At 43.1% G+C, this 20,584-nt stretch overlaps 1 protein-coding gene across 3 annotated transcripts in view; it reads right to left on the reverse strand.

Annotated features, from left to right (window-relative positions):
* Positions 1 to 10,200: 10,200 nt before the first annotated feature.
* The window catches only part of slc4a1ap (solute carrier family 4 member 1 adaptor protein), a 161,515-nt gene continuing 151,131 nt past the window's right edge, over positions 10,201 to 20,584 (reverse strand). For all 3 annotated transcript variants that reach the window (XM_078542708.1, XM_078542710.1, XM_078542709.1), the window contains 2 exons: positions 14,545 to 14,617; positions 10,201 to 11,339 (listed from right to left, as the gene is read on the reverse strand). In XM_078542708.1, coding sequence (XP_078398834.1) covers positions 11,290 to 11,339; positions 14,545 to 14,617 — 123 coding nt within the window. In that variant the 3' untranslated portion in view covers positions 10,201 to 11,289. The remainder of the gene's footprint in view (positions 11,340 to 14,544; positions 14,618 to 20,584) is intronic.

Here is a 20,584-nt window from a genome sequence, read left to right on the forward strand (position 1 = left end):
ATTTTCTAGAACAACACATCACGCAATTTTAGAACTTGTTTTGTGTAATGAGACAAGGTTAATTAGTAATTTCACAGTAAGGGATACTCTGGGATCGAGTGATCATAATATGGTAGAATTTTACATTGCATTTCAGAATGTTGCAGCTAAGTTCAAAACTAAAATAATACACAAGCAGCCTCCTGACATTCAGAGCAGCTTCCCTTTAAGAGGGACAGACTGCCTTTAAGAAGAGAAATCTGGCTACACCACTTGTGCTCAGCACAATGTTATTAGGACCCCTGCTTAGTGCAGAGGCAGCTCACAGCACACAGAGGTAGTCACCAGTATGGGAGCCACTGGGCCTTACACTAAAATGGCAGACTCCAAGGTGCCATAAGGATCATTGCTGGAGTGCCAACAATTTACAATCTATATTAATGGCTTAGATAAATGGACCATGTACACAGTAATCTAGTTTGCTGACGATACAATGGCAGGGAAGTAAGTTGCAAGGACACAAGGAGTCAGTTAGTGATATAGCCAGGTTAAGTGAAGAGGCAAGAAATTGGCAGATGGAGTATAATGTGGGGAAATGTGAGGTTATTCACTTTGGCAGGAAGAATAGAAAACAGGATATTTTCTAAATGGTGAGAAGCTGTTAAATGTGGATATTCAGAGGGATTTGGGTGCCCTTGTATACAAACACAAAGTTAGCATGCAGGTGCAGCAAACAATTATGGAGGCAAATCAAATGTTGGACTGTATTGCAAAGGGGTTAGTGTTCAAGAATAATGAAATCTTGCTGCAATTGTATCGAGTTTTGGGGAGACCACACCTGGAGTATGTGTACAGGTTTAATCTCCTTCCCCTAAGGAAGGACATACCTGGCTTAGAGCGGGTGCAACAAAGGTTCAATGATTGATTCGCGGAATGAGAGTGTTCCTATGAGGAGAGTTCGATTTGATTGGGCCTTTACTCTTTAATAGTATGGGAGGCGATACCATTACAAGATATAGGGCTGGATTTTATGGTGGGCGAGGTGTTGAGTGGACCTGTGGCCTAATTGAGGCTATTAAGTTGGCAAGTAATGCATGGAAGGGGCATGGCTAGGACCTTTTGAACTTACCTTTCAAAAGGTCCCTGAATCCCAGACTGTGGTTTGTTACTCGGAGAGGCTGTGAACCATGAGTCATGGAGCTGGCTTAACTCCACAAAAATTGCCAGGGGGCCAGGAGATGCCTGCCCCAGGTTGGGAGCGCAGGGCTATGGGCTCACTACCCACACCCTTATCCCGCAGCAGTGAAAATTGGGACCGCTGGAATGCGGCAGAAATCCTGGAATCTTATCCTGACCGCCATTTTTAAATGTCCGGAGTCGTTTGCACTCCGCGAAAATCCGGGGCCTAGTTTCAGGCTAGGCCATTTTGGACTGAGAGGAGGAAAGATGTCTTCACTCAGAGGGATATGAATCTTTGGGATTCACTGCTCCAGAGGGCTGTGGATGCTCAGTCATTGAATGTTTCCAAGGCTGAGATCGATGAATTTTTTTGCACCAGGAGAAACAAGGGACCTTGGGGAAATTTCCAACCTGTCTATATTTCTTTGATAACAAGACTGAGTGGAAGGTTACTTGCAGAGGTCAGTCTGAAGAATGCTGAGCAGATGCAGCATTGATCCCCATTGCCCAACAGTCCGGCAAATACAGCCAGATCTACTCAGACCCTACCATCTCCCAGCTTTCCCTCCAAATCCAAAAACCATAAACACTCATGATTTCCCCCTCAGGAAAGGTGAAGAGCTAAGGAAACACAGCTGGGGTTTGAACCCTAGACTTTCTGGGCCTGAGTTCAGTGCTCAGTTGACTGAATTACTTGATCTAAATTATAAACGACAGTGACAAAATGACTCTCCAGTCCTATTCCCATAGATGGTGCTTGACATTTCTACGACATTCATGCTTCTATGCTGTGCTGGGGTGAAGGGTGGGAAGCTGCTTCTTTAGTTTTTCCCTCACTTTAGCTTTTACAGAATAATATTATCTGGATTTTTTTTAAAAACCCATCTGTTTCTCAACTATTTTCTTTGCTTTGTGGATTTCGAAACAACATTTTAAAACTTTAGCTAAGATTAAAAAGGGGATTGCTCTGTTCATGAAAACAGCTGTAATCCTGTACGAACGCAGTTGAATTGTCCATGAACCCTTAAGAGTTTAACACACCAACAGCTCCATCCTGTGGCCGCATGCAGCATCTTCTCTTGTTCTTACGCTGAAGCCGACAAGAGTCTGAACCTGCGATATTTGACCTGTATAGGGTGTCACCCATCCGCTGCTGCTCTCCACCTCCTACAATTCAATCTGTGCTGTAAGAGGTGCCCTACAGACTGAGCGCCTGGACTCACAACATCAATGTGCTCACACTGAGAGGCTGTGAAGGGGCTACGCTCCTTGATTGGTTTACTGCTGCTATAATTCTATGGGTGGAATTTTATGGCACCTCCCGCTGATGGGGTTTTCCAGTCCCGCCGAAGTCAATGGACTTTTGAATGGCACGCTGCATTTTATGGCCCAGCCTCTGGTGCAACAGGGCCATAAAATTCCGTACAATGTCTTTCCTTGAAAAGCCTAAAATCCCTCCACTCTAGCTGTTCCTGCTCTATCTTGTCACCCCTGTTCACTGTCCTTCTGTGCCCCAGTGAAGCACAATAATGGGGAAGCTAACAGTACTCACTGTTATTTATATGCAGATCGAACAGCAACTTCCAGTGAGTACAGGTGTACAGTTAAATGTGGAATTTGCTGTCTGGGATGTACTGCCCCTGCTGCGCAAAAATGGCGCCTTGCTGTCTGGCTCTCCATTCAAATATATTGAATGACAAGTAGCTCTGTGCTGGAGTTGTAGATACATGTTAAACTCGCTACAGAAAGTTAAGGCTTGTCTATTCCAGTCTAAGTACACTTATGCAGTGTAGTCAGTCCAAATTACTGTTAAACAATCTTGCTAGCATTGAAGATTAACTTTATAAGTGTGGAATCTTATTCCTTCATCTGTCAATTATTGTTGGAGATTTTAAAATATTTCAACATACATTTTTTTCTTTGTCTTTTATTGCTCTCAATCTAGCTTTCTTCCCGTCACCTCTGTATATGATTTGGCATTGAATTAATATTCTAACTCACACGTTATGGGTTAGACTCTGCAGTGTTCATGAATGATTCTTCAGTCTGATTTGTTAAGGAAATACACAGTTGCATGCCCTGTCACACAGGTCCCAGATCCTTTGTAGAGGGTGCTGCATTTTTTGGATGGTTGGCTGATGGCAACTTGCTGTGCAGAACCTCATAGAAACTTGTAAGGTTGAATAATTGCAAGTCTAATGGAGCCCAGCCCAAGTAGTTTTGTTAATATATTTTGTCTCACAATGTAAGAATTGCTGGCAAGGCTGTATTGATTACCCAAATCTAATTGCTCTAAGGTGTTGATGGGTCTTCTCCCTGACCAGCTGCAGTCAGACATTGATGGCGCTCCCACAATGGTAATCGGTATGAAATTCCAGGAATTTCATCCAGTGACTAAGAAGGAAAAGTGACCCACGTACAAATCAGCATAATGTGTCACTTCAAGGTGATGCTGTTCCCATTGCCCTGCTGATCTTATCTTTTTTTCTGCTGCTTCTCTGATCCCGTCCATTATATCCTGACTGAGACACACAGGCTACCTGCTGATATCTCTCTACAAGAGCTGCCTAGACTGGTGGATCCAGATATTTTCCTTCCTTTGCTGTATTGGAAGTGATATCTATGATGTTCTGGGTGCTATTTTTCAGTAGTGCTCCTGACATCCCCATCTCTCCCAAAAGCGCAAACTCCGGCTGGTATAGGCTGCATGAGCATAGGAGTCACAAATTTGTTTGCAGGGCCGAGAACCTGGTTCTTGTCTATGCCCCTCCCTTTACTTCCCCAGAGACCCTGATGCCAAAAGTGGTACTCAAGCTGATGATATGGTTCAGATTCACCAATACAGCTCAGATGACAGATTGAGCTTGGGATCTGCCTGGTCTGTGAGGCTCATTTTCTTAATGCACAGTGCACCAACTCACAAAACTCAGAAAGGAGCCAACCCTTTGCTATTCAGTGGTTGCACTCATGCTGTTGGAGTCAAGCCCTGGTCCAGAGATAACTTAGGGCGGCACTACTGAGGGAGTGTGGCAGTCTCAGTGATACCTTTCTGATGGGGTCCTATCTGTTCTCGCAGATGGATGCCAATATTTTGAAAGCAGTACATTGAACGGGGGAATTCTTGTTGGTGTCCTCACCAATATCAATAAGAAGAAACTGATGATTGGGTCAATACCATGTTGCTATTTGTGGGAACTTGCTTTGTGTAAATTAGCTCCTGCATTTCTACATTACAACAGTGACTACATCTCAAAAATATGTAATTGGCTGCAAAGGGCTTTGGGACGTTCCGAGATTGTGAAAGGCGCTATATAAATGCACGTCTTTCTTTCAAGATTCTTTCTGTTTTGATACAGAAATGTACAAAAGATACATTTACAAGTTTGCATCATGCAAGCCTCACTTCTAAATTGGCTCTGAACTCCCAACGCTTTCAAGTAGCTTGCATTTTACATAAAGAACAGACTTCCTGATTTCTCCTGGTGTAGGTAATGTGAAGTAAAGTGCTGGTGTTGACTTCAGTACTGAATCACTTTCTAACAGTTCCATGAAGCATGTGAAGCATAAATTCACTGTTAAAATTCTGTGATAGCAGTGGGAGCTGTCATTGCACAGGGTCAGGGGCTAAATGATTCAGGTCTACGTTTTCTGGAGTTTAGAATGACAGGTGATCTCATTGAAATGTACAGGATTCTGAAGGGGCTTGACAGGGTAGATACTGAGAGGTTGTTTCCCCTGGCTGGGGAATCTAGAACACAGGGGGCACAATCTCAGGATAAGGGACCGATCAATTAGGATTGAGAAAAGGAAAAATTTGGAATTCTCTGGTACAGAGGGTTGCAGATGCGCCATCACTGACTATGTTTAAGGCTAAGGTTGACAGACTCTAGGCCTCTCAGGGAACCGGGGGATATAGGAAACAAGTGGAGTTGAAGCTGAAGAGCAGCCGTAATCATATTTAGTAGCAGAGCAGACACAAAGGGCCATGTGAGCTACTCTTGTTCCTATTTCTTATGGCTGGGCGGGGGTACGATTAGCAATGCACACACATTGGTGCTGGTGCGACTTTCAAACACTGAGACATTTCAGGGATAAAGAGAACCAGGAACTTGGAGGCCATACACAAGGAGTTCATAGGCCATGGCAGGCAGAGTGTAGAGGTGGGAAGAAAATGGAGATCGCAAAGCACAGACAGGGTCTGAAAACAACAGCAGAAAGAGCAGATTGCAACAGGAAAGAAACAATAGATTACATTGTTTTTATTCACGTGGGCGTTGCTGGCTAGGCCAGCCTTTTATTGTCCGTCCCTAATTGCCCCTGAGAAGGTGGTAGTGAGCTGCCTTCTTGAAACGCTGCAGTCCATGTGATGTAGGTACATCTGTTAGGGAGTTCCAAGATTTTGACCCAGCGACAGTGAAGGAACGGTGATATAGTTCCAAGTCAGGATGGTGAGTGACTTGGAGGGGAACTTCCAGGTGGTGATGTTCCTATGTATCTGCCACCCTGGTCCTTCTAGATAGTCGCAGTTGTGGGTTTGGAAGGTGCTGTTTAAGAAGTCTTGGTGAATTCCTGCAGTGCATCTTGTAGATGATACACACTGCTGCCACTGTGTGTTGGTGGCGAAGAGAGTGAATGTTTGTGGATGGGGTGCCAATCAAGCGGGCTGCTTTGTCCTGGACGGTGTCAAGCTTCTTGAATGTTGTGGGAGCTGCACTCATCCAGGCAAGTGGAGAGTTTTCCATCACACTCCTGACTTGTACCTTGTAGATTGTAGATAGGCTTTGGAGAGTCAGAAGGTGTGGGATTCCTAGCCTCTGAGCTTATCTTGTAGCTACTGTATTTATATGGCTAGTCCAGTTCAGTCTCTGGTCAATAGTAACCCCCAGGATGTTGATAGTGGGGGATTCAGTGATGGTAATGCCATTGAACATCAAGGGGCGTTGGTTAGATTAATTGCCACTTGTCAGCCCAAGCCTGGATATTGTCCAGGTCTTGTTGCATTTGGACATGGACTGCTTCAGTATCTGAGGAGTCGCAAAAGGTGCTGAACATTGTGCAATCATCAGGGAACATACCCACTTCTGACCTTATGATATAAGGTCATTGATGAAGCAGCTGAAGATGGTTGGGCTGAGGACACTACCCTGAGGAACTCCTGCAGTGATGTCCTGGAACTGAGATGATTGACCTCCAACAACCACAACCATCTTCCTTTGTGCTAGTATAACTCCAACCAGTGGAGAGTTTTCCCCTGATTCCCATTGGCTTCAGTTTTGCTAGGGTTCCTTGATGCCACACTTGGTCAAACGCTCCCTTGATATCAAGGACAGTGACTCTCATCTCGCCTCTGGAGTTCAGCTCTTTTGTCCATGTCTGAACCAAGGCTGTAATGAGGTCAGGAGCTGAGAGGCCCTGGCAGAACCCAAACTGAGTGTCAGTGAGCAGGTTATTGTTAAGCAAGTGCCACTTGATAGCACTGTTGCTGACCCCTTCCATTACTTTACTGATGATCAAGAGTAGACTGATGGGGCAGTAATTGGCTGGGTTGGATTTGTCCTGCTTTTTGTGTACAGGACATACGTGGGCAATTTTCCACATTGTCGGGCAGATGTTGTAGCTGTACTGGAACAGCTTGGCTAGGGGCTCGGTAGGTTCTGTAGCACACGTCTTCAGTACTATTGCCGGAATATTGTCAGGGCCCATTGCCTTTGCAATATCCAATGCCTTCAGCCATTCCTTAATATCACATGGAATGAGTCTAATTGGCTGAAGACTGGCATGTGATGCTGGGGACCTCCGGAGGAGGTCAAGATGGATCATCCACTTGACACTGAAGATTCTTGCAAATGCTCCAGCCTTAACTTTTACACTGATCTGCTGGGCTCCTCCATCATTGAGGATGGGGATATTTGTGGAGCCTCTTCCTCCAGTGAGTTGTTTAATCACCCACCACCATTCAACACTGGACATGGCAGGACTGCAGAGCTCAGCTCTGATCGTTGGTTGTAGGATTGCTTAGCTCTGTCACTTGCTACTTATGCTGTTCGGCACACAAATAATCCTGTGTTGTATCTTCACCAGGTTGACACTTCATTTTTAGGTATGCCCTCCTGCACCCTTCATTTGGATCCCCTGGCTTGGTGGTAATGGTAGAGTGGGGGATATGCCAGGCCATGAGATTACAAATTATGGTTGAGTACAGTTCTGCTGCTGTTGATGGCCCACAGCGCCTCATGGATGCCAGGTCTTAAGTTGCTAGACAAGTTCAAAATCTATCCCATTTAGCACAGTGGCAGTGCCACACAACACATTGGAGGGTATCCTCAATGTGAAGGCGGGAGGGACTTTGTGTCCACAAGGACTGTACCTCCTCTGGTGGTCACTCCTAAATGTGTGTGTGTGAACAATTGTCATTACGATTTGTGGCTCCCAGTCCTCTAATGTCTTAAATTCAAAGTTCTCATTATCATGTTTAAATTCCTCCACGGTATCACTTCTTCACCTTTGTAACTGTCTTCACCCTCACACCCCAAAAGTCTCCATTTCTCAGATTGTCACACCTTGGGGGGGGGTTGAGTGGCCCGTTTCAGCCGCCTAAGCCCACTGCTCAGGGATTCATTCAATAAACTCTTCCATCTCCCTCTTCTTGAAGATCCTCTTTAAAACCCACCTATTTGACCACCCCTCCTGCATTAATATGGAGGAAATGCAAGTTTGGCATTACCTGACACCTTTTCAATGCTTCTCTCTTGCTCCTTTCAACTTTGGTGCTGTCCTTCACCACAGGCTTATGACCAAATGGGAACTGTAAAATGAATTGCAGGCAACTTCAAGACGACATAGGCAGGTTAACAGATTGGGCAGGAGGATGTGGTACATGAAGCAACTTGCGGTGATAGGTCGTGGGAGGAAGAGTAATCAGAGGACAGAGACAGTAAATGGTAAAGCTTAAAAAACGAGCACGGGTACAGTAAGGCTAAATTTGTTCAGATAAACGAATCTGAGTGGGGGAGGACAAACTGAAAATTATTTATTAAAAAAAAGCACACATCCGATATCTGATACATGGGGCAAGGAGTACAAAAGCAAAGAGGTAAAGCTATGTATATTAACAGTTAAGCAATTAGAATATTGTGCTCAGTTTTGGCCACCACAAGGCCATTGAGGGGGTACAGAGGGCATTCACCAAGATGATCCCAAGGCTGAGAAGTTTTACTCATGAGGAGAGACCAGAGAAGCTTATGCTGGCCCCATTACAGCAGAAAAGGGTAAGAGGAGATGTGTTGGAGGCATTGGCTTTAAGACAGAAAGTAGAGTGGGAGTTAATGATAGTTATTCAGAGAAGGTTTGGAGTGGCAGAAGATGTAATTATGGTACTCCACAATGATCAGTGCTAGGGCCACTGCTGCTCATAATTTGCATTAATGATTTGGACTCTGGAATAAAAAAACGCAATTTCTAAATTTGTAGATGACATCAAATTGGGGGAGATAGTCAACACTGAGGAGAACTGTAACAAAAAAAAACAGGACATTAAACTTACAGAATGGGCAAATAATTGGCAAATGAAGTTCAACACGAACGTGAGGTGATACATTTTGGCAAGAAGAGCGAGGAGATCACATTACTTTGAAGGTGCAAGTCTAGGTGGGTGATCTAATAGAGATCTTGAAAAGTTTTGACAAGAATGAATACAGAGAGAATATTTTTTCTGGGGAAGAGCATAACTAGAGGCCATCAATATAAGGTAGTCACCAAGAAATCTAATAGGGAACCCAAAAGAAACTTACCCAAAGAGTGGTGTTAGTGTGGAACTCAGGAGCACAGGGAGTGGTGGAAGCAAATAGTATAGATACATTTTAAGGGGAAACTGGGCATACATTTGAAGAAAGGAATAGAGGGTTACCATGGTAGATTTAGATGAGCAAAGGTGGGAGGAGGCTTAAGTGGAACAAAAATGCTGACACGGACTGGTGGTTGGGCTAAAAGGCCAGTTTCTGTGCTGTATATCCTAAGTATTCAAAATTTTGAAGGGTTTGATAGAGTAATGGGAGGGGGGAAAAAAAACTGTCGGTGACTTTGTAGCCAGGTGGGCATAAATGTAAAAAAAATAATTTTAAAAATGAATGCATTGTTTCACACAGGGGTATACGCGATCATGGAATGCCATGCAAAAAAACGGATGGAAGCAGAATCCAGAAAAGCTTTCAAAAGGGAAGTGGTGAAATACCTATTTTGAAAGGGTACAGGGAAAAGGCAGGATAATGGGACTAAGGAGACAGCTGTATCAGGGAGCTGTCACCAGCACAACAGGCCGGATGGCCTCCTCCTGTTCTATAAAATTTTAGGAATCTGCCCTCTAAATGAAACAAAACTGTTCTAGCTCCTCAATGCTCACTGTGACAAAAAAAAAAACCCAAGAGGCAAAAAGAAATAGTAGTTAAACCCGTATACAGAATTTCCCCTTCCAGAAAAGTGCTTTCAAGATGGAGAAATGTTTAAATGTTTAAAGCTGTTTTACTTTGCCGATCTAAATGGAGGCATAAAAGAGGAAAACAATTCTTGTTCCTCTTCAATAAGACAAATAATCTGGTGTGGGGTGGGGGGGGGGGATGTGGTGGTGGGGAAGCGCACTAGTACTGTAAATAAAACACTTTTAGAAAACGTTGCATTCACATCATTCTTAATAATTTCCTGGTGGAATTCAGAGTTCATAAGAAGAACAGTTCACAAGAAATGGTTATACTTGGTGATTACAGATTTTTGTTTGTTTAAAAAAAAAGTGAACTAATGAGACAAAATGAGAAAACTTGATGTTTCAATGTTTCATAGTGTGTTCAGACATGACTAAAGCTACTGAGGTGAGCTATTAAACATCAGCAAATGCAGGGCTGCGGGAAACAGGGACAGGTGTGATCCCAAGCCCATGCCTGGGTAAATCCAATTACAAGTAGCTAGGCATCAGAAAATCCATTTCAAGTCTACAAAAGCCCCATGTCATTGCCTAATAACATCAACGATAAGTAAGTTAACAAAATCATATTCATGGTTCCAAATAACAAGATTTATTCCCATTATAACAAAGCAGTTGAATGCTACACTACTAAAGCACAGCCTCTCCCTTTTCAAAGTGACAACACAACCTGGTTGCTGATATAGGCAAGCGTACAAGGGACAATTTTCTTGACTAATGTTGCTGAAATTCTGGGGGTGCTCTGCACCATTAACGGTCAGGAAAATGGATGCACGAGATAACCCAAGAATTTCCAATCTGAACTTCAGGTGGGTGAAGTTTCCAGCAGGAGCCTGAAGTTGTAACATTACCCTTATATTGCAACTGAAAACTGCTGTTACAGAAACAAAATATGAGCAAGCACTGAAGAAACCAAAAACGTGGCTAAGCCAATGCCGTATGTAGTAAACAGAAGTGAATCCAGAGTATGGTTATGGTTATTTATTGTGGGCACCTCGCCCAAGCTTCACAAATCAGTGGTGCGCATGGTGTGGACTAGCAGCCATTGGTGACCAGACTCTCGTCACCTGTGGGCTTCCACAGGCCTGCTGCTGTGTTTTTTTCAGCCTCAAGCTGGAGTTCTCAAGGGAGAATGAAAAGAGAGACGAAGTCCGCCCCATGCGTCATGAAAAACTCCTGTTTCGTTTCCCATCCTCCACTTTGGGTGGGAGAGGGAGGGGCTGTCCCTGGAGGTGTTGTTAAAGCCACGAGCTCACCACGGGAGGAGCTGCAGATACAGAATCATTTCTCGTTGCTCTGAAGTGTAACATCACTGAAGATGTTCATCGGGCAAAGGCACCAGTTGGGGCTGTGATTCCGTCCCCATCCCCAACCCAAAAAGGAGCAACGGTTCGTTATGTGAATGTTGTTTTTTGTGCACAGTAAGGTCCCAGGATCATTGCAATAGGATGGGGTGTAGGCATGCAAAACAGCAGAAAATAACATTGACGAAATTCACAGGGTTGCACTGTTCTCCACTTTAATACAGCACCGGCTGCTGCCGTATCCTCAGTGCCCAGAATCCAAAAATAGTGCTCTGAAGGTGGCAGCACAGCCACGTTTTCAAATCCCCTCCAGCGAGGTGTAAGTCCTTGCGATGTAGCGACTGTCTTGAGCTTTCAATAGCCATATTTGTCATTCAGATGTGTCCTACCATCACCCGTTTGGCCTTGGGAAGGGGGAAGGAAAATCAGAAGTGAACAGTCCGGTCCATCAACAAATACGAGATGTGGCATTTTAAACAGTGTAAAAATACATTGAGTTGAATTACTCCCACTTCATGTTGGAAACACAAATGTTGCAAATGGGTTTATCAAAAAATGCCCTCTCCTATTAATATAAAAAGGTTGTGAGCCATTTGATGTCAGGAAGTTTTTCACACAGGAATGATAAACATATGGAATGGACTTCTGTGTAGGATAATAGAGGCGAAAGCTGCAAAAACGCTTGGATATTTTAACTGGATGGGTGGGAGTAATGCACTGGAGATTCTTTCTGCATCTTAAGCTAGAATAGGCCTGCTGATCCATATCTACTTTGTGATCTCCTATGACCCTCCACTGAAATGATTACCTTTATCACTTCATTAGGACTCACCTCCAAATCCTCAATATTATTCCAAAACAAAGAATACAATTGCATTTTATGTGGTGCCCCATCAACTCTGCCAGAAATGTGCTTCACATATGATGAAGCTGCACTAACTGTTGTGGAGGTGAATGTTGTTTTGCACACATAGCAAGATCCCATGAACAGCCATGCGATGAAGATGAATAATAGAGTTTTAGTGAGGGTGAGGGGGAGTAGAATTTCTTTTTATTCATTCACAGGATTTGGGTGTCACTAGCTAGGCCATCCCTAATTCTTTTCTTATTCATTCATGGGATGTGGGTGTCACCGGCTGGGCTAGCATTTATTGCCCATCCCCAAGTGCCCTTGAGAAGGTGATGGCGAGCAGTCTTCTTGAACCACTGCAATCCATGTGGTGTAGGTACACCCACAGTGCTGTTAGGGAGGGAGTTCCAGGAATTTGACCCAGCGACAGTGAAGGAACGGCGATATATTTCCAAATCAGGATGGTGAGTGACTTCCAGGTGGTGGTGTTCCCATGTATCTACTGCCATTGTCCTTCTAGATGGTAGTGGCTGTGGGTTTGGAAGGTGCTGTCTAAGGAGCCTTGGTAAGTTCCTACACTGCATCTTGTAGATAGTACACACTGCTACTACTGTGCGTCGGTAGTGGAGGGAGCGAAGGTTTGTGGATGAGGTGCCAATCAAGCGGGCTGCTCTAATTGCTTGAGAACAAGTACACAATATAGATTCAAAGACTACACAAAATTATTTGGCAAATTGGATCCAGAATTGGCTGAGTGGCAGGAAGCAGAGGGGTGATGGTCGAGGGGTGTTTTTGTGACTGAATACCTGTGTCCAGTGGGGTTCCAAAGGGATCGGTACTGGGTCCCTTGCTGTTTGTGGTATATATAAACGATTCAGACTTGAATGTAGGAAGGTTGATCAGTAAGTTCGCTGATGACACGAAAATTGGTGGGGTGGTAAATAGTGAGGGGGATGGCCTTAGATTACAGGAGGATATAGATGGGCTGGTCAGATGGGCTGATCAGTGGCAAATGGAATTTAATCCGGATAAGTGTGAGGTGATGTACTTGGACAGGACAAACAGGGCACGGGAATACACGATGAATGGTAGGGCCCTGGGAAGTACTGAGGATCAGAGGGACCTTGGTGTGCATGTCCACTGATCCCTTAAAGGTAGCGGGACAGGTAGGTAAGGTGGTTAAGAAGGCCTATGGGATGCTTGCCTTTATTAGCTGAGGCATAGAATATATGAGCAGGGAAGTTATGCTGGAACTGTATAAAACACTGGTTAGGCCACAGCTAGAGTATTGCGTGCAGTTCTGGAATCCGCATTATAGGAAGGATTTGATTGCACTAGAGAGAGTGCAGAGGAGATTTACCAGGATGTTGCCTGGGCTGGAGAGTTTTAGTTATGAGGAGAGATTGAATAGACTGGGGTTATTTTCCCTGGAACAGAGGAAATTGAGGGGGGGACATGATTGAGGTGTATAAAATCATGAGGGGCGTAGATAGGGTAGACAGGAAGGAACTTTTCCTGTTGGTGGAAGGATCAATAACCAGGGGGCATGGATTTAAGGTAAGGGGCAGGAGGTTTAGAAGGGATATGAGGAAGAATTTTTTCACCCAAAGGGTGGTGGGAATCTGGGACTCATTGCCTGAAAGGGTGGTCGAGGCAGAAACCCTCATAACATTTAAGAAGTATTTGGATGTGCACTTGCGGTGCCATGGCATACAAGGCTATGGGCCTAGTGCTGGAGAATGGGAATAGAATAGTTAGGTACTTGTTTGACTGGCGCAGACTCGATGGACCGAATGGCCTTTTTGTGCTGTAGACCTCAATGACTATTTCAAACAAGGTAGTGAACTTCTTGTTAAGTGCATCTATAGAACTGAAATATTTAAAATATACTAAAGAAAGCAATTGTGAAATAACTTTTTGGCCAATTTTAATTCAACAGAAAGAACTGTTATGAGGTGGGATACAGAGAGAATTGTTTTAAAAATAAAAATTAAATTTGACAGATTGGGCCAAAATCTGCTGGGCAGGGCATGTCACCCAAGTTAGATTTTTTCTGCGCCCTTTAGCTCAAAATATTTTTCCCTGTAAATCGCTGGAAATTTGAGCCGATAATGCTGTGGCCAGGATAATAGAGCCTCTGGGGCTTTGTTGAACGGTGGGACGAACAAACTATCTCTTTAATCAACCAATGAGATTTAAAGACTGGGAAAGAAACAGGAAGTGCTGAGAAGGCAGCTAAAATCAATGTCAAATCAGGTACAGAAAGTAAAATGAAGAACAGAAAAGAAAGATTATGCTAAGAGGGAAATACAAAGGAATGAAAAGTAAGAAAAAAATTCAAAAACCCCAAATTGGACATTTTAAAAATTAACAACTGACTACCTGAAGGAATGAGATACTTAATTGGTTACTAGGCTAGAGAGGATGATTGGCAACCATCAATAACGATCACATTCTTAAAAGGGTCTTTACGCTGATAGTTAACGACTTAACTTCCTGTGTTTCATGGTCAGTTAATGTGCAAATATAGCAACATCATGAAAAAAGGGAGGTTAGTCATGAAATGTCGTTTTCCCACAACTAACTGTGGAGCGGCGCAAATTGGCCAGTGACTTAGGATGACTTGCAATTCACGGGGTATTCTCTTTCTCGCCACAAATTACTGGCCATGTTGCACACTAATGGCAGACACTGATATTTTTTCAGCCAATTCTAGTCCAATGTAGCTCATCTCTCCAAAAGCAGTTGCTGAGATGTACCTGAAGGGGGCATCCACACACAGTAGTCAGGATCATTCTCTGGGTAGTGTTCTGATGAGAGTTGCTGAGGTGGCTGTGGGAAGAGAATTATTAAATAAACAGAAATAATTGGAGGCAAAGTCAAGTAATCAGCATCTGTTACACACAACATAAAACGGAAAAAAAACTACAGCACTGGAAATCTGGTAACAAAATAGAAAAGGCTGCAAATAGAGAACAGATTGATGTTCTGGATCAGGCACCATCCCCATCAGAAATGTTAAGCTGCACTTAAAAGTGTTTCACTTTTTAAAATGAGGAGCATAGGGACCACAGTAGGCCATTCAGCCCCTCGAGCCTTCTCTGCCATTCAACTAGATCATGGTTGATTGTCTACCTCAACACCATTTTCCTGCACTATCCCCATATCCCTTGGTGTCATTAGTATTTAGAAATCTATCCATTTCTGACTTGAAAATTCTTAGTGACTGAACTTCCACAGCCTTCTGGGATACAGAATTCCAAAGATTCACTACCTATTAGTTTATTTTACATATATCTGTTTTGGGGATAAATCGTAATTTACTGATAGTTTCCTTGAGATGGTGACGGTGGTGGGTCACTTCAGAGGGCAGTAGGAATCAACCATGTAGTGTGGGACGTATGTACACCAGACCAAAGGGCTGGTAGCTGGGTTTCACAAATAACATTACCTTATCCTGCAGCACCTCAGCCAAGCTGCTACTGAAACTTTCCATGCCTTCAGACTCAACTATCTCAATGCTCACCTAGCCATTCTACATAAACTTTAGCTCATCCTAATTCACTCCAAGTCCTGTTTACCCAATACGCCATACTCTCTGGCTTACATTGGTTTGGTTTAAAATGCTGTTCCTGATTTAGAACTCCCTCCAAGGCCCTGTCTCTCCCTATCTCTTGTAATCTTCTCCAGCCCAACAACCTTCTGATATTTCGATGCACCTCCAATTCTGGCCTCTTTTCCACATCCGGATTTTAATCTCTTCACTACTGACAACTGTGTGTTGAGCTGCTCGTCTCTAAGCTGTGGAATTCCCTCCCTGAATCTCTTTTACTCTTTCCTCCTTTAAGACATATCTCTTTGACCAAGCTTTTGGTCATCTGTCCTACTATCTCATTATGTGGCTCTGTGCCAAATTATGTTTAATAGCATTTCTGGCAAGAAGCTTAGGACATTTTCCTATGTTAAAGACACTATATAAACACAAGTTGATGTTTTTGTACATTGAATTTAATTTTCTGGCTTGATGGGATTTGAATTCACAATTTCCAGTTTGCTAGTTCACCAGTGTGAGCTCTGTATTACCATGTCCATCACACACAACACATTGATTCATATTAAGATTAATGTACATGGTACAAGCTTGTGTCTGTGACAAGAGAACATTGTTTCCATGGATTCTGGGCAGTTTGATCTCATGTTTGCTTTCCCAGCTTTACCATTATTTCAATGGAAATAGCTGAAGGAAGATGCCATTAGGATCTGATCAGCATAGATAGAGAGAGAGAGAGAGGCCTTGGGTTAACTTTCATCTGTTACTGGCGGATAACAATTTTTGCAGTTGTAAAGTTTCTGATTTGTCACTCTCAATCTTTGGCTTGCAAAAAAAAATGGATAAAACCTTCATTCATCAGAAAACTGGATAATTTTAAATTAAGTTATATAAGGCCATATCAGATCATCCAGATATCTGAAAGATACATGAAAGCAGTGACATACATTAGTACAACAGTAATCAGATGAATATCTTGTTGATCTGTTTTTCACTTTCAGGGAGAAATGTTGGTCAAGGTCCCAGCTACACAATTAAGATCTTTTTATTTGAATTGTGCCATGGGATTTACCAGAACATATAGACAGGGCCTTGATTCATCATCTCACCTGAAAGACAGCATCTCTGACAGCGCAACACAAGCTCAGTACTGCACTTGAGTGCCAGTCTAGATTTCATGTTAAAACTCCTGCAGCAAGTCTTGAGTCCATGACTTTCTGACTCAGTGAACGACTTGCAATCACAGAGTCAAGCTTGTTGAATATAAGGGAAATTAGGGATGGACAATAAATGTTGGTCTAGCAAGTGAAGCCCACTTCCCATGAAAGAATAAATTGAAATATATAATTGGACAGCAAGCATGATGAGCTTAGCTCTAAAATTAGTATGCAGTTAAGTGGTCCTTAAGATTTCTGCCAGGAATATTGGGTGGGGGGTGGGGGGGGGGGAGAGGGTGTGTGTTGTCAGTTTTATGTGACCGCACTTTGGGCTTTTTATAACCCCTACCCCCAACCCGCTCACAAGGATTTCAGTGATAACCATGTGAATAACACCAATGTGCATGTATGCAGAGCCCTTTAACACAGAAAAAACATTCCAAGACACCTTGTAGAGGTTTAATGAGATAAAAGTGAACGGGGAGTCAGGGAAGGAGATATTAGGAGGAGCAATCAAAAGTTTGGTGAAATGTTTGTATTATTTCCACTTGAACTGTGAAAAACAACCGGCAGTGGAGTTGTAGATTTTATCCTTCTAGACTCCGGTCCCATTCCTTTCTGTCATCACCACCTTTGGCAATTTAATCTTTTTTTTAAAGATAGATAAATCCTTATTTCTTTCAGCTTAAGGGTCTTTGACCATGGAGGTCAAGCTGAAGCAGCGATTAGGGCTCTGACCTGGGTATTAATGAATGTTGGCAACAAGGGGGGAGAAGGATAGATATAAAATAAATGAAATTAATTTTAAATATTAACACCCCCCCAATTTAAACAGGGTTTTGCACAACATTGGCGAGCTTGGTCAATTAAAATTGTACTATTTCAAAATGGCTGAACAACATTCTAGTAGCTAGCAATCCCATCCCAACAGAGAGAGCCACTTAGATGAGGCATAGTCACTGCTGTAAGCACTGAAAATGGGGCTTCCCCTGGCATTTTTTAAATAACATTACCCAGTAGGAAAAATGAGAAACACTCTCAGTTAGAGATATGACTGGCCTCAGTGCCTGAGCTGGGAGGTGCGAGGAAGGTGAGAGAAGAGAACAAAGTCCCTGCTCCTGAACATTGCTGGAAAGCGCCTGCATGTCTGAATCTTATTCAAAGACAAGATAGAGTATGACTTCATTGAATAGCCAGCTTGATGTTCACTGTGTGTTCAAACAGCAGCGGTCACTTATAACAGCTCCCAGACAGAAGCCAGTTTCCATGGAACCGTGTCCCAGCATCTTCGGGAACGGAGAAATTTGGCAAGAAATAAAAAAACTAAAATACAGCCTCAAGTATTTCTTAAACCCACCTGTTTATCTATCCTTTAAATAAGACTACCAGATGGGCAGAATATTTAAACAAAGATTGTGCTTTAATATATAAAACAGTGTATACCAAAAGGCCTTCTGCGACAGATTGTATGCGAGTGCTGAAATGCATAAACTATGATTTGAACCAGTAGGTTTTTTCCATTAGACTTTCATTAAAAAAAGCTTTGTGCATCTTACTGATATCTCCACAAATGCATCTTTCAATAAGTTGCTCATGTTTTCAATTGTCTCAGGATGTTCACTTAAATTAGATTCATTATACCGGAGCTGGTTCTCAATGTAACATAATGAGAGAGGGCACTGGTTATGGGAGTCAGTGATATGTGCTGAAGCCTGCACGGCTGTCACTCAAAGTACATCTGATAAGTAATTCAGAAACGATGGCCTCTGACCAGGGATGCAGTGCCAAATTTTGAGGTGCAGGAGCTGGAAGAAAACGTGTTTGCCATATCGTTTCTAAATCTACTATCACGTTGTTTTCCTATGTATTAATCATTTGAGTCCCCAAAATTCAGCCAAACTATGCTTTTTAAGTGAAAAATATTAGTTCCGGTAGGCTTTTTATTTCGAACCATGTGGTATTTTGAATCATTAGTCTTTAGCGTAGTTAGATTTTCATTATGCAACAGTTTACTTATTTAACTCAAGCCTATTAAAAACATGAATTACAGAAAACTTTACTTACTTCTGACGGGGGGTGAGGGGCCACTGCTTTTTTTGATTTATATTAATAACCTAGACCTGGGTGTACAGGGCACAATTTCAAAATTTGAAGATGATGCAAGACTTGGAAGTATTGTGAATTGTGAGCAGGATAGTGACAGACTTCAAGAGGATATAGACAGGCTGGTGGAATGGGCAGATATGTGGCAAATGAAATTTAATGCAAAGAAGCGTGGTGATACATTCTGGTCAGAAGAACGAGGAGAGGTGACAGAAAATAAAGGGTGCAGTTCTAAAGGAAATGCAGGAAGAGGGACATGGGTGTATATGTGCATAAATCACTGAAGGTGGCAGGGCAGGTTGAAAAAGCAGTTAATAAATTACACTGAATCCTGGGTTTTATAAATAGGGGCACAGAGTACAAAGTAAGTAAGTTATGAACATTCATAAAACACTGAAGGATGTGAAGGTTTTAGAAAGGGTGCAGAAAATATTTACGAGAATGGTTCCAAGATGAGACACCTCAGTTATGTGGATGAATTGATGAAGCTTGGGGCTGTTCTCCTCGGTGAAAAGAAGATTGAGGGGAGATTTGTTAGACGTGGTCAAAATCATAAGGGGTTTGGATAGAATAAATGTGGACAAACTGTTCCCATCGGCAGAAGGTCGAGCACCCTAAGGTGATTAACAAAAGAACTAGAGACGACATGAGGAAAACCTTCGTTATCCACCTTTTTTTCATTCATTCATGGAATGTGGGTATTGCTGGCTAGGGGTGGGCAATAAATGCTGGCCTAGGCAGCGACGCCCACATCCCATAAGCAACTTAAAAACAAGAGGTTTGCATCTGGAATGCACTGCCTGAGCGTGTGGTGCAGACAGATTCAACTGCAGTTTTCAAAAGGGAGCTGGATAATTATCTGAAGAGAAAATATTTTACAGGGAAAAGAGAAGTGGGACTAGCTGACTTACTGTTGCAGAGAACCAACACAGAGACAATGTGCCGAGTGGCTTCTTCTCTGCTGTAGCCATTCCATTATTCTAGCACAGATACATTCAAGGAACTTGATAAACACATCAGGAAGAAAGAAGGTGAAGGTTACCCTGATAGTGTGATCAAGAAGGGTGGGTGGAGGCTTGTGTGGAACATAAATACCAATATGGATAAGGTGGGCCAAATGGCCTGTTTCTGTGCTGTAAATTCCATGTAAAGCTGCCAGCAGGGAATACAAACACTACACTGCGTTTGACATCCTCAGGCCATCACAGCCAAGGAATTAATGTTCAGCAGGCAAACTATTAGTAGGATACAGATGCTGCTTTAAACCTTGAGCTTCAAAGACCCTGAAATGCCTTTTTATGAGAAAGCTGTGTGCAGGGAGTTGTAACCAGGGAGTTGTAAGGTTTGTATTTATTTTTACATTGACTCAGACACTCAGCCACAGCAGCAGGAGGTCCGGGACCCTGGCTCCGGATTCACAGCCACACCATGAGCTCTGGACATTCCGGTCAACTCTTACCATCCGGTCTGAACTCAAACTCTAGGAACTCATGGCCAAACTTGTCCCTGTGCCTCATCACTTGACATGGTCCCCGTGTCGGCCGCCTCTGTGTCACACATCACACAGTACCATGTGGTTGCGAGAGGATTTCCCTCCAATTGTCAAACTGATCCTATCTTAAAAAGTGAGGTAGCCTGCGGACTGCAGTTTGAAGTAGGGCTCTTGAATGAAATGTGTCACCCATTTAAAGAGGTCTGTAAGGATTTTGCTTTTCATGGATAAAGTATGTTGAGTGAGCTACTGTCAGGGGAGGCAGGCTTCCTCACTCCACCTCAAATATAAAGGAGGCAGCATTGACACCTGCAACAGCATCAGAAGTGAAAGCGAGAGGATTCTGCAATCACAACTGAAGGCATTTCCGTTTCACTCTCCATCAGTCCAGGTTGGGAATGTAGCCTTTTAATGCTCACACAATGTCCTTCAACATCCTGCCTTTTAAACACGCCTCTTGCGCTGACACTTTGAAATCCACCTGAAGGTGAATAGGA

This window comes from Cetorhinus maximus, chromosome 5 (genome assembly GCF_964194155.1).
Source record: "Cetorhinus maximus chromosome 5, sCetMax3.hap1.1, whole genome shotgun sequence".
In the NCBI taxonomy this organism is placed as follows: Eukaryota; Metazoa; Chordata; class Chondrichthyes; order Lamniformes; family Cetorhinidae; genus Cetorhinus; species Cetorhinus maximus.